General features: G+C 41.8%; 1 protein-coding gene across 1 annotated transcript in view; it reads left to right on the forward strand.

The window, feature by feature from the left end:
- THBS4 (thrombospondin 4) overlaps window positions 1-14,144 on the forward strand; it is a 102,954-nt gene that overhangs the window by 88,019 nt on the left and 791 nt on the right. The window contains exons 17-21 of the mRNA XM_033929713.1: window positions 874-1,052; window positions 4,521-4,569; window positions 4,687-4,883; window positions 7,462-7,634; window positions 11,265-11,404. Of these exons, the coding sequence (XP_033785604.1) occupies window positions 874-1,052; window positions 4,521-4,569; window positions 4,687-4,883; window positions 7,462-7,634; window positions 11,265-11,404 (738 nt within the window). The remainder of the gene's footprint in view (window positions 1-873; window positions 1,053-4,520; window positions 4,570-4,686; window positions 4,884-7,461; window positions 7,635-11,264; window positions 11,405-14,144) is intronic.

The raw sequence follows: 14,144 nt of genomic DNA on the forward strand, positions 1-14,144 counted from the left end.
ACATTACATTACATTAGTGATTTCTATTCCGCCAATACCTTGCAGATTACATAAAAGTTTTCAGAGATTACATAAAAGTTTACAGGAATAGCATATGAGATGAATAAACATCTGGGACCCAAAATGTTGGGGACTTTGGACCCAACACGGTCCGTGTTTCGACAGAAACTGTCTTCCTCAGGGGTCCCTGAAGGTCCTGATACAAAAGCTAAAAACAATCATAAGCGAAACCCGCTTAGTAGATAGGCGGGGAAGAAATTTTTTTAAATAAAATAATTGTATAAATGTGTGCTAAAATAGTCATAATGCTCATGACCCAGAGGCCCCTCCCATGGGAATGCCCGCCTTTGCAGATACATGCTAGAACATTTAGCACCAAGATATAGCAAACCAGCCGCAGCGGCAAAAGCTATATACAGTGCAGAACCACATTGTACCTAATCTTGGCTGCTGTCCCTGCTCCCTCCAGAGTCACTTCTTCATTTCTGGCATCTACCTTTGATATGAATTGTGCCTTCATAAGCTCATTAGGCCACCTAATACCACTTCTGGCGTTAGCCATGCCCATAGTGGTGCTAGGCAGCCTAAATTCCGGCACATATTTTTTTAGGTGCCAGAAGACGCCTTGAAACTTGGTTAAAAACATTATTTAAGTGGAATTTTTTATTGAGCATGGGCAGCTTCCGGCACCTAAAAAAACAGTTCTGTTTAGAGAATCTGGGCCTTGGTGCTTTAAATTGACACAATGAATGTAGAAGATATGTCAGCTGCCCTGGTTGATTTTTTTGCCAGGCTCTGGTAGTAGTTAGAGATCACGGTGATATGCATCCATGATACACCTCAATTCCTGTTATGCACTTGTGCCAATTTCAGATGATGGAATTGGGGATATTTGCGAGAATGACTTTGACCAGGACACCATCATTGATCGGATCGATGTCTGCCCTGAGAATGCTGAAATCACCATGACAGACTTCAGGGCCTATCAGACAGTTGTTTTGGATCCAGAAGGAGATGCCCAAATTGATCCCAATTGGATAGTTTTAAACCAGGTGAGTGACCAGAGGATCTTCCTCCCATCTCCCTTTCATGCATAACCTCCCAAAATCTGCTTTAACTGATCTCAACAGTCTGGAAATATGAGTAACACAGAGAAGGGAGTATATCTGCAAGAAACATATCAGAATTCTATGTTTGAATGAATAATATTGGAACAGCGGAAGGAGCTTTCTAGAACAAAATAAATAATGGAGTCTAATTCTAGATAAGAATCCCCCCCCCCAAAAAAAAAAAATAATAATAATCTTCAGCCTCCTGACATCTACGGAAAATGTGATGAAGACCTAGACACTAAGGGGATCATCCTATAACAGTGTGCCCACTAAAGACATTGGTTATGGCATCTATTTTAAGCCTTTTCTGCAAAATAAAGTAAGCACCTACTCTTCTTTATAGAATGCTAACACAAGTTTCCAAAAATGCTTTTACAGTAAGATATATATGCCCACACCTGGATGTTAGTACTGTGTTTTCCCAAAAATAAGACAGTGTCTTATATTCATTTTAGGCCCAAAAAAGGCACTAGGTCTTTCCTTTCTCTCCCCCACATGTGCAGCATCTTTCCTCCCCTCCCTCCCATCATCAGTAACGCGGCAGAGTTCACAGGCGGACAAGGCTGAAGCAGCCTGTTAGAGTGTTGCCGGCCTGACACTGCTTAGGGAGGTATGTAGGGCTCGCGGCCGGATTTCGATGGGAGGGAGGGAAGGATGGGGATTCGGCTGTGTGGCAGGTACTCGGGGGGGGGGGGAGGTGGTGCTCTCTCAAGGGTCCTGCTGCACAAGGGATGGAAGGTAGGGAAGGGAAACTGCCGGCAAATCCCAGAACTAGGGCTTATTTTCGGGGAAAACATGGTATATTTGCATGTAAATGATGGAATTCTGTAGTGTATGTGTGTGCCTATATCCTGCACCCAAAATCCACCTATGTGCTCACTCACTAGCAAAGGACACGTCATCAATTAATGACACATTCTTTTCAACTGCTATATTCATGAGAGAGATTTGCATTCATTGCCCCCACTACATGCAAATCTCTCTCCTGGATATTAGTTGTGGCTATCCTGAAAATCTGACTGGCTTTGGAGCCCTCAGGACAGGTTTCAGAACCACTAGCCTAGACTATTAACACTTACATGCCTTCTTACCATCCAAACTAAGTGGCTCCTTATAGAATTATCCCTTAAATGAAAAAGTTATTAGGAGAGGACAGACACATGCATACATGTGGATTTAGAATTTTGAGACTGCCTTTCCATTAGTGCTTAAGGTAGCTTAAAATGTTATCAAAAGAACTCCAAAGAGCTTAATCTAAATGTTCTTCCTGAACTAGAAGAAGGCCCAGGGTCATGAGAAACGTTAGTTGGAAGAAGTGGAATGTGAACTTTGGTTTCGCTGGTTCTCAACCAGTCTTTAGGACACATCCAGCCAGTTAGGTTTTCAGGATATCTACAATGAATATACATGAATAGATTTGCGTACAATAAGGGCAGTGCATGCATATAGATACTGTGACAACCTGACTGACTGGATGTAACCTGAGAAATGGGTTGAGAACCCCTGTCTAAGACTTAGATAGTGCCTACTACCCTAAGTAAATTAAAAATAAAAATATCCAACTTTTACATGATGTAAATAAGCCAGTTAATGTCCTTTTCTTCTTAAAATTCATCAGTACTGGCTCAAGACTGGAAATGCAAAATCCTCTATCGCATGTTGTACATTGCCTTCAGGCACCATTTATAGAACTTTCCTCTGTGGTGTGTGAGGCGTATAGGCACACAAATACATTGGGCTTCTACCTCCTGATCACAGAAGGCTTTGCTCTGGTTGAGGAGGCTAACCACAGCGGCACTTCTGGAAAAATACAAGCAGAAGATGATTTCCCCTTCCTCACTTTTTTGTTTTCTCCACTGTTTCCTTGCATCTTCCCTCTTTCTCTTTTTGCTCATCAGTATGTATCATTTTTTTCTGTACACAGAATTTCAAACAACTTTTGCCTCTAGTGAGACTTCAAGAGTTGGGCAGTCTGATTGGACCATTTGGGGCATTCTGCTGTCATTTACTATGTTACTACTCTTTTTATAATGTAGCAATAGTACTGTATATTGAACAGCATAAATACAATGTCAACCAGCAGCTGTTCTGGGTGGTGAGATTAACGTCTCATTAGTACCCCAATAAGCAACTCACAAATGTTAATGCAATCCATTTGCCAAGGACCTCCCCAGTCTCTTTGCCAACTGCTTCCCAAAACTGCTCCACCGTAGGACAAATCTACCACTTATGTAAGTCGTCTCCAGAGAGATACAGCCACTTTAGCAGAGACAAGAGGCAGTTCCAGAGAATCTAGAGTAGGAAACGGATATTGATAAATGAGGTGCAATAACCTAACCAGCAGCTCTACCCTCCTGCAGAAAATGAAGGCTGAACAAGACTCCCTTCCCTCCCATTCAGTTTTGTCATTCCCTTTGGCTATCAACCTTTGCTTTCCATCTTGAATGGGATCTAGATCAGTCACTTATCAATGATAGTAGATGTGGGTTTACTCCTTGGCCTGGCACTGGAAAAACAGTCTCTAGAGCCCTGGGCCTTCTCAGTGTCCAGCCCCAAATTGTGTAATTATTCTTGGAGATCTGATGGCTTTGGATCATTCTCCTGGAGGTTACAAGAGTCTGTTGGAGGCAAGAGTATTATTCAAATTTTCCTGTATCTGCTTTAAGCTGATATCGGGATTGTCTCCAACTTACCTTTTTCCTCATTTTCTGTTGCATAGACCATCAAGAGAAACTTGAAACTTCTGCTTATTTGCTTATCCAAAAGTTAATGGGTGTAGATATAAGACCTTCTTAGATAGGACCCAAGCATTTCAAGCTGGTAGGCAACAATCTTGGTTAGAACATAAGCATTGCCTCTGCTGGGTCAGACCAGAGGTCCATCACGCCCAGCTATGTTATCCTATTGCTGTTTTTGGAAATTAATTAAGACCACTTTGTTCAATAAGTTTATTACTTAGTGAGTTTTATTATTGAAATTCTATTTTACAAATATTTGCATTTTTTACTGTATTATTGTATTTCGCTGATTGTCCAGCTCTTTTTAGTGTAAACCGGCTATAACTTTTGGTTATGGTGGTATAAAAGAATAAAGTTATTATTATTATTACCTAGTTATTATCTTCTAATGATTTGTACCACTGTTTTTTCACATTCATCTATGCAATACCAATTATCTATCAAACATTTCCTTTTATGTTGGTATAAGTTTGTATGAAGATATATATATATATATATATATATATATATATATATATATATATATATATATATATATATATATTTGTAATACATTGTCTTATCGTTTGTCCCCTTTTTAATTTGTAATATGCATTGAAATGTTTGATATTGCGTATACATCAAATTTTAATAAAACTTGAAACTTGAATTAGCTCCATTTGTCTTTCAGGGTATGGAGATTGTACAGACTATGAATAGTGATCCAGGCCTTGCAGTTGGTATGTACAATTCACCTGTAGTCCTGTAACACTCCCAAATGAGGGTCTAAATTATTTGGGCTGTTTTGCCTTTGTGCACACAATACAGCGGATTAATATAGTAATCTCCTCTTCCAGGTTACACAGCGTTCAATGGAGTTGATTTTGAAGGCACCTTCCATGTGAATACAGTGACAGATGACGATTATGCTGGTTTTATTTTCGGGTATCAGGACAGCTCCAGCTTCTATGTGGTGATGTGGAAGCAGACTGAACAGACATACTGGCAGGCCATCCCCTTCCGAGCTGTGGCTGAGCCCGGCATTCAGCTCAAGGTACTTGATAACTGAGTCACTAGCTAGCTCCTTGGTAACTGAGGGCTTGATTCAACTTCTGAAGATTTTGGCATCCGTGAAGCAAATGATTGTCAAATATAATTTTTTCATTAATATCTACACATTCTGCTATTACACTGTGTGTTTTCAAAATGTTATTAGGGAGAGGTATAGCCAGTAGGAAAAAAGAGGTATTGATGCCCCTGTATAAGACCTTGGTGAGACCTCATTTAGAATATTGTGTACAATTCTGGAGGCCACACCTTCAAAAAGATATAAAAAAGGATGGAGTCAGTCCAGAGGAAGGCTACTAAAATGGTATGTGGTCTTCATCATAAGGCGTATGGGGACAGACTTAAAGATCTCAATCTGTATACTTTGGAGGAAAGGCGGGAGAGGGGAGATATGATAGAGACGTTCAAATACCTACATAATGTAAATGTACATGAGTCTAGTCTCTTTCATTTGAAAGAAAACTCTGCAATGAGAGGGTATAGGATGAAGTTAAGAGGTGATAGGCTCTGGAGTAATCTAAGGAAATACTTTTTTATAGAAAGGGTGGTAGATGCATGGAACAGTCTCCCAGAAGAGGTGGTGGAGACAGAGAGTGTGTCTGAATTCAAAAGGGCCTGGTATTGGCATGTGGGATCTTTCAGAGAAAGAAAGAAATAATGGATATTGCAGATGGGCAGACTAGATGGGCCATTTGGCCTTTATCTGCCATCATGTTTCTATGTTTCTATTATTAATGCATATAGATCAGAACTACCCTTTACACTCTAGTATCATGCTTCATGTACCTATTGCTCCTCCTCACAAATGGCAACTCACACATGGATTATGCAGCTTTTCTTAAGCTTTGCAATGTCTCTCCCCCAAATACATTTACTTGTACCAGGGACATGCATGACACAAGTCAGCCTTGCTGTCACTCATAAAGCTCAAGTTATTTTTATTGGGAAGAAAAATGTATATTTAATTTTCTTCTCCTTGCATGAAGAATCATGAGGCATCAACCTGTGCCATAAGATTTCCTCTGATTTCCATCATAATGAATTCTGAAAAAGATGCAAAAAGCTCCAGTTTTTGAAGGGGCAGTATCACGATAAATGTAGGAAAACTGCAGAAGGAGAGGATGAAGTTAAGAGGCGATAGGCTCAGGAGGAATCAAATGAAAATAGTTCTTTACAGAAAGAGTGGTAAATGTGTGGAATGGTAGAGGTGGTGGAGAGAAAGACTGTGTCTGAATTCAAGAAAGCGTGTGAAAGGCCAGTGGGATTTCTTAGGGAGAAGAGGAGATAGTGAATGATGTGGATGGGCCATTTGGCCTTTATCTGCCATCATGTTTCTGTATAGTACATCACAACACAAACCTGTTAAAACAGCAACATTAATGGTTCCTTCCTATTACACAAGTATCACAACATGCCAACTCCCTCTGCCTCTAATCCCTCCCCCACACACACACATATGTACACCGTTCATGCCTCAGATCCTGGTTTGGGTATCTCATTTTCAGAGATAGCTAGATCAGGGTGTGCTGCTGTTGTAGGGAGAGAGAGTTGTAACAGTAACATCTGGTGGCTGCAGTTTGGGTCCGTGATGGCAGAGAAGGAGCCCAGGTGCATGTGGCTCCCAGCTGAAGGACTGTCAGACAAGGTGTGTAAAAGCAAAGGAATTATAAAACAGGGGGGGGGGGGATATGCCTGGGGAATTGCAAATGAAGGCTTATGGCACCTGATTAAGGCCCTGAGTGGAGGCCCAGAGGAGCAGGTAAATGCATGTGACATTCCTTAGGGGTATTACTAAATGGAATTCGTAAGGCTGTTATTTGATGGTCCAAGTTTTATACATTAATCTGCATCGGTACCGATCCATGCTAAGCGCAGCATATTCAACAATGGTACTTTCTCCAGGTTCTTCTTACATCATAGCATCAATGATTATCGAACCTGTATACGATATTGCCTTGCATGTAGCAGGTTTTCTTCAATACTACCGTGTCTACATTGGTGGTTCCACTCCAGGATACATTGTCAAGGATTAACTCTACATTGCTACCAATGTCTTCTTCTATACAAGTTATGTCTCCTCTTGGGTGTACATTCTCGTTAAAGTCTTCTACCCCTCGACACTCTGCAGTATCATTGCTACCAGCTCAGTCTCAGGTATTGGTGCAAGCTCTCTCTAAGGCACCATTGATACTTGCTCATAAGTATTTCTTAAGCGATTTACATTAAAAGTTAGGGTAAAAACACATAGACTATACTAAAACATAAAATCACATACTAGAAATTTGGGGAGAGCGGGTAGAACTACAATTGTTATACGAAAGTTGCACAAAAAGGGTAAAAACGTTAGTGAGGGTTGGGCGGCAGCCTAATAAGGCTAGAACGTCTAGCTAATAAAGGCTAGAATGTCTGCCTGAATTAAGCTGAGATTTACCTTGACATATGTTATTCTGTAAAGTTCAGCATATATAGTGATGAGGCTTAAATGTTTGCCAGTAAAAGCTAGTTTGTTATTTCTAAATTTTGTTTTCTCTCACTCGTCTGTAACTCTGACTATAATGTCCTAGGCTGTTAAATCAAAGACTGGACCTGGTGAACACCTCAGAAATTCGCTGTGGCATACTGGAGACACCACTGACCAAGTCAGGCTGCTTTGGAAGGACCCCAGAAATGTGGGTTGGAAAGATAAGATATCCTACCGTTGGTTCTTAGAGCACAGGCCCCAGGTCGGATATATCAGGTAGGACTATGCACATCAATAGCAATTGTAATTAAAGCCCATTTACCTTTGGACTGCTAGAAGACCAAGGGGTCCTTAAGGAAGACAAGGCCATAATGGAGAGATTAAATTAGTTATTTGCTTAAGTCTCCACTGAGGAAGATGTGGAGGAACTATCAGTGCCAGAAATGGTTTTCAGTGCTGATGAGTCAGAGAAACTGAAACAAAACTCTGTAACACTGGAAAATGTAATGGGGCAATTTGAGTAGCAAATGGCCAGGACTAGATGGTATAAATTCCAGAGTACTGATAGAATTGAAAAATTAATTTGCAGAGCTATTATTAGTAATATTTAATTTATCTTTAAAATCCAGCATGGTATCGGAAGACTGGAGGATAGCTAATGTAACAATGTCAGGCAAAATGGTAGAGAAAATTATAAAGAACTAAATTACAGAGCATATACATTATTTATTTAATGTGTTTTCTATCCCATTCTCCCCAATGAGCTCAGAATGGGTTACAGGCAGTGGCGTACCAAGAGGGGAGTGGAGGGGGGGGCGGTCCACCCCAGGTGCAGCCTTAGGAGGGGTGCACAGCTGGACAGGTCCAGAAAATTCCTGGGCTGCGACGGCACTCAGTGGCATCGGCACTCCCCCTGCCCCGTGTGTGTGTACACACCTACAAGTCACTCAAGTTCGGCCTCCTTCTCCCGGCATCAGCAGAACTTCAGATCGGCAACAGGTGCTCAGTCAAAAGCTTCCCCTGACTCAGCTTCCTGTTTTCGCCCAGGCAGTTCAGTCAGGGGAAGCTTTTGACTGAGCACCTGTTGCCGATCCGAAGTTCTGTTGATGCCGGGAGAAGGAGGCCAAACTTGAGTGCTGTCGCGGGGCAGGGGGGGCGCCGATGCCGCTGAGTGCCATCACGGAGGGGGGGGGCACTGATACCACTGAGTGCCGTCGCAGCCCAGATATTTTCTGGACCTGTCCAGCTGTGCACCCCCTAAGGCTGCACCCGGGGTGGACCGCCCCCTCCCCCCCGCCCCCCCCCCCCCCCCTTGGTATGCCACTGGTTACAGGTAACATACAAAGTATACAGTCAGACAATGTATAGTTTGTCATGTTTATAGTACAGTGTGGAGCTAAAGGCACTAGATGGATTTTAAAAAATTCTACCTGTTTGAGCCTTTAACATGCAGTAGAGAGGAAAGAGAGGGGGAGTTTGCCTTGCGACAGCCCTATTGGCAAAGCATGGCCGTGTCGGCTTTTCTATTCCCTCCCCGACTCAATTACAAAGCTAAGGGCTCATTTTATCAAGCCGCGCCAGCGGGGTTAGCGCGTCGGACATTTCATCACGCACTAACCCCCGTGGCCGGCTAAAAAACTAACACCTGCTCAATGCAGGCATTAGCGGCTAGCGCAGCACGTGGTTTTAACGTGTGGTATTACGCGTGTTAACCCGTACTGCAGCTTGATAAAAGGACACCTAAGTTTTTTGCTTACTAACATAATATCTATGCTATTTATTTGAATAAGATAATTCAATACTCTGAAGATTACTAGGATTACTATGAATTTTGAGCACGGTTCTGCACTTTAAAATTTTCAAAAAAATGGACTAATGTTAAGACACTGTGGAACAGCTTTTCAGCTACCTTCTATCCAATAAGTATTATTCCTGAAGTCCTACAAAAAATTGCTTCTATCAATGTGATTTTACTTGACAACATTTTTACATAAGCAATGTATATTTAGTTATAGTACAGTGTGTTCATCTTACTTGACAAATACAAAGGACATAGTTTAATAAGCATGGATTTAGCAAAGGGAAATCTTGCCTCACCAATCTACTATATTTCTTCAAAGGAGTGAATAAACATGTGGCTAATGGTGAGCCAGTTGAAATTGTGTATCTGGATTTTCAAAAGGCATTTGACAAAGTGCCTCATAAAATACAATACTTCTGTGAAAATTAGAAAGTCATAGGGATAGGAGGTAATGTCCTATTATGGACTAAGAACTGGTTAAAAGATAGCAAACGGAGAGTAGGATTGAATGGTCAATATTCTCAATGGAGGCTCCTCAGGGGTCTGTGCTGGGACCACTACTTTTTAACATATTTATTAATGATCTAGAGATGGAAATAACTAGTGAGATAATTAATTTTTTTGATGACTTGAAGTTGATCAAAGTTGTTAAATCGCAAGAGGATTGTGAAAAATTGCAAGAGAACCTTGGGAGACTGGGTATCAAAATGACAGATGACGTTTAATGTGAGCAAGTGCAAAGTAATGCATGTGGGAAAGAGGAACCTGACATATAGCTAAGTGATGCAGAGTTCCAAGTTAGGAGTCACCACCGAGGAAAAGGATCTTGGTGTTATCATTGAAGATACGTTGAAATCTTCAGCTCAGTGTGCGGTGGCAGCTAAGAAAGCAAATAGAATGTTAGGAATTATCAGGGAAGGAATGGAGAACTTATCATGCCCTTTTATCACTCCATGTTGAGGCCACACCTTGAATACTGTGTGCAATTCTAGTCGCCATATCTCAGTAGGGATATGGTGGAAATGGAGTGGTACAGAGAAAGGGATGGGATGACTTCCCTATGAGGAAAGGCTAAAATGGCTAGGGCTCTTAAGCAAGGAGAAGAGAGGCCTCAGGGGAGATGTGATAGAGGTCTATAAAATAGTGAGTGAAGTGAAATGGGTAGATGTGAATTGCTTGTGTAATCTTTCTAAACATACCAGGACTAGAGGGCATGAAGCTACTAAGTGGTAGATTTAAAACAAACTGGAGAAAATATTTCTTCTCGTAATGTGTGGTTAAACTCTAGAATTCATTGCCGGTGAATGTGGTGAAGGCAGTTAGCTTAGCAGGGTTTTAAAAAGGTTTGAATAATTTCCTAAAAGAAAAATCCATAAACCATTCTCAAGGTGTTTTTAGGGAAATCTGCTGTGTGTTCCTAGGATAAGTAGCATAAAATCTATTTTACCACTTGGGATCTAGCTAGGTATTTGAGACCTGGGTTGGAAACAGGATACTGAGCTTTATAGACCTTCAGTTTGTCCCTATATGGCAACTCTTTTGTTCTTATGTACTTGGTGCATATCAACACTTATCTTCGGGTGCCATTTATAAAATCTAGCCCAGACATGGGCAACTCCGGTCCTCGAGGGCTGGAATCCAATCGGGTTTTCAGGATTTCCTCAATGAATATGCCTGAGATCTATCTGCATGCACTGCTTTCAATGCACATTCATTGGGGAAAACCTGATTGGATTCCGGCCCTCGAGGACTGGAGTTGCCCACGTCTGATCTAGCCCTTAGCATACACACTGTAGGTGCTTAAGTTAAAGTGTGTGTGTGTGTGTGTAGTAACAGATTACAATTCACTTTGGCCATGTATTGTGATTTACCGAACAGTGAAGCCTGTATTGACATCTATTTGGACAGCTTGGGATATATTTTGTATGCTGAACACTCCATGCAGCCTGGATTTTGACCACACATACAAAAAGTCTGTGATTTGATTTTTTTAAATTCCTGACTCCATTATAGACATTAACCTTTGAAAGATCTTAAATCCTATGACAGAGGATAAAAAAAGTTTGACTAGAAGAAATTTACTAAGCAACTGTTTATGTCCAAAGGGCAAGATTCTATGAAGGTCCTAAGCTGGTGGCAGACTCCGGGGTTACAGTGGATACTACCATGCGTGGAGGAAGACTTGGTGTTTTCTGCTTCTCTCAAGAAAACATTATTTGGTCCAACTTGAGATATCGCTGCAATGGTAATGTTACTGCTTAAACTTATTCCACCCCTGATATCCTGCATTATTTAACCAACCAGGAATGGCTGCTGGCCAATTAAAAAGCATTTAGTCAGCTAACTGCTAACATTCAGCAGGAAATAGCCAGCTATCTTTACTGGATATTAGTGGCTAGCCATTAGGCAACTAGTCATGACTATTCAAGTACTAGCTGGCCAAGTTTAGCAGCCACATCTGTTCATGTAAACAGAAGGCCTATCTTTGGCTGCTCTTGACTTAACCAGCTAGTGTTGAATATTAACGTAGCTGGTTAAGTTAGGGCTTGCCAGAAAACTACGGATATTCAATGCCAGTTGTTGAAAATGGCCTGGAATTGAATATCAGGGGTCAGTACCAACCAAGGGAGTTAGCACGGCTGAATATCAGCCCCGCTGATATATGATTTTTTGGGTTTTGCTGCACATTGGCATGCAGGTGATTCCCAGATCAAGCCTTCTATGCCTGAGTCAGCACTGGAGGCAACATTCCTAGCCGCTGGTAGGGCAGGGAATGGTGGTCATGGTTAAGAGTGATACGGAATAGCTATTATAATAGGGGGGGGGGGGGGGAGAAATCTTCAGTAGTTAGAAATGAAGGCTCATGGATCAAGATCCCAGCACTGGTTCTGATTGAGCTGGAAGAGAAGGGGGAACTACTAGATGAAAACAATCATACATTTTCTTTTGTACAGCATTTTGACCTCTAGTATATTAGATGAACTTCTGTATGAAACCTCCATATAGATTCACACTATATACTTCACTATTGTAAGTATATATAGTAGAATCCCAATTATCTGGGATTCAAGCAACCAGCACTCTCACCCACCCGGCAAAAAAAAAAATTAAAAAATTGGCCTCCCTACAGCCCCCACAGCGGTTCTGACCTGCCCTTACACTAGGCTGCCTGCAAATGTATGGCCAATTATTGCCTTAGAAAGTCAATGTGCCCTTTCTAAATATATTTCTAAGGGTTACAAACACTGAAGGATAGAGGTGGATAGCTGCGGTGGTGGGCAGACCCCTGATGAAACTCTCGTGAAACATGTCGGGTCTCACCGCTAGCCTATATAGAGAACTGAAAAGTTCACCATTACTGAGATAAGTGAATACTAAAAATCTTTTTTAAAAAATATAATAAGAATTGTACATTATTTAAATTGAACAGACCGGTGAGGAGTTCACCACTTGAATCTTCCCGTTGGGACACTTTTGTGTGATGGAGGAGTGGTGGTTCTGAGGTCTGTTGAGATGTTTAGAGAACCATTTAAAGTACTCATTAAAGAAGGTTTACACTAGGCTGCGGCAGCGGTGGTCTTGACCCACCAAACGCCCTCCCTCCCTCCAGCCCCGAAGCAGCAGCAGTCCTGACCTGCTAGCCCGTGTGTGTGTACACACCTACAAGTCAGGGGGAAAGGAAGACAAAACTATTTTATAGTAACTCTCAAGCAACGAGAAACTACAGTTATCGGGCATCTACCAATCCCCGTGGGTGCTGGATAACTGAGAGTTTACTGTATATCAATGGCCCTTGGAAATATCATTATAAGTAAAGGGGTTTAAGGAAGATTTGGATAGGTACCTAAAGGATAAAGGGATTGAGGGGTACAGATAGCAGCAGAGGTAGGTTATAGAAGAAGAGGTAGATTATAAAGGTCAAGAATTCACTTCACAGATCAAGGACCTGGTGGGCCGCCGCAGGAGCGGGCCTCTGGGCGAGATGGACCTCCGGTCTGACCCAGTGGAGGCAACTTCTTATGTTCTGATGAACAGTGGGCTGAAACAATGGCAAATATTTACCTCATTTCCATTCCCCTGACAAGCGGTGTAATTGGGCAGGCGAAGTGTCAACTGTAGCATGTGATTACAAACTAGCCAATTAAATAGTTACTTGTAAGTCTGATTTTAAGATATTTATTTTAGCAGTTTAAAATGCATAATCACTGGCTCAGATTAAGTTAATATGTTCTGAGTAAAATATTAATTTGTTTCTAAATCCATAAATTGCAGGGATGGTACGGGGTGCTATATAACATGGTAACCTCTAAACGGGGGTTCTCAACCCAGTCTTCAGGACTCACCCAGCTAGTCAGGTGTTCAGCATGCCCACAATGAATATGCAAAAGATACATTTGCATACACTACTACCATCATGCCATCTCTCTTTTCTTCTACCTGCTCAGTACATTCCCTCCTTGTCTTCATTTCTCCCCCATTTGCAGCAACATGTCTTTTAAGGTGTACAGCAGTTCTCTAATTGTATTCTTACCTCTGGAAATTGTCCAAGAATATCTTTGGGAAGGGGCAGGTCTAGTGGGAATCCTGAACAGCTTACCTGCTTAATGCAGCTGGAAGAGTAATATTGCTCCACCGCCGACACTGGGCAGGAATGCTGGTAGAGGACTGCCATGCACCTCAGAGGGGAGCATTGGTGTCCAGCATCTCCCACTTGCCTTCTTTCCCAACTCCTGCCCCAGATCCAGCATCGTCCTCCTAACTTCCCTTGCACCACTCTCAGGTCTAGTATCTGCCTCCTACTTTTCTTCCAAGCCCTTCCAGGCTCATTTTCAGGGAGTGGGGGGAGGATCAATGGTGTTCCACTGGATATGAACCCATGGATCTTTTAAATAGCTAGCTATGTATCTGGGTGGATTCACTAGAATGCATAGTTCAGAGAGCAGTGGGAAATGTAATGCAGAAGGAAGCTGCTGGGGTCAGAGTGT

Source organism: Geotrypetes seraphini, chromosome 1, assembly GCF_902459505.1.
Source record: "Geotrypetes seraphini chromosome 1, aGeoSer1.1, whole genome shotgun sequence".
Classification (NCBI taxonomy): domain Eukaryota; kingdom Metazoa; phylum Chordata; class Amphibia; order Gymnophiona; family Dermophiidae; genus Geotrypetes; species Geotrypetes seraphini.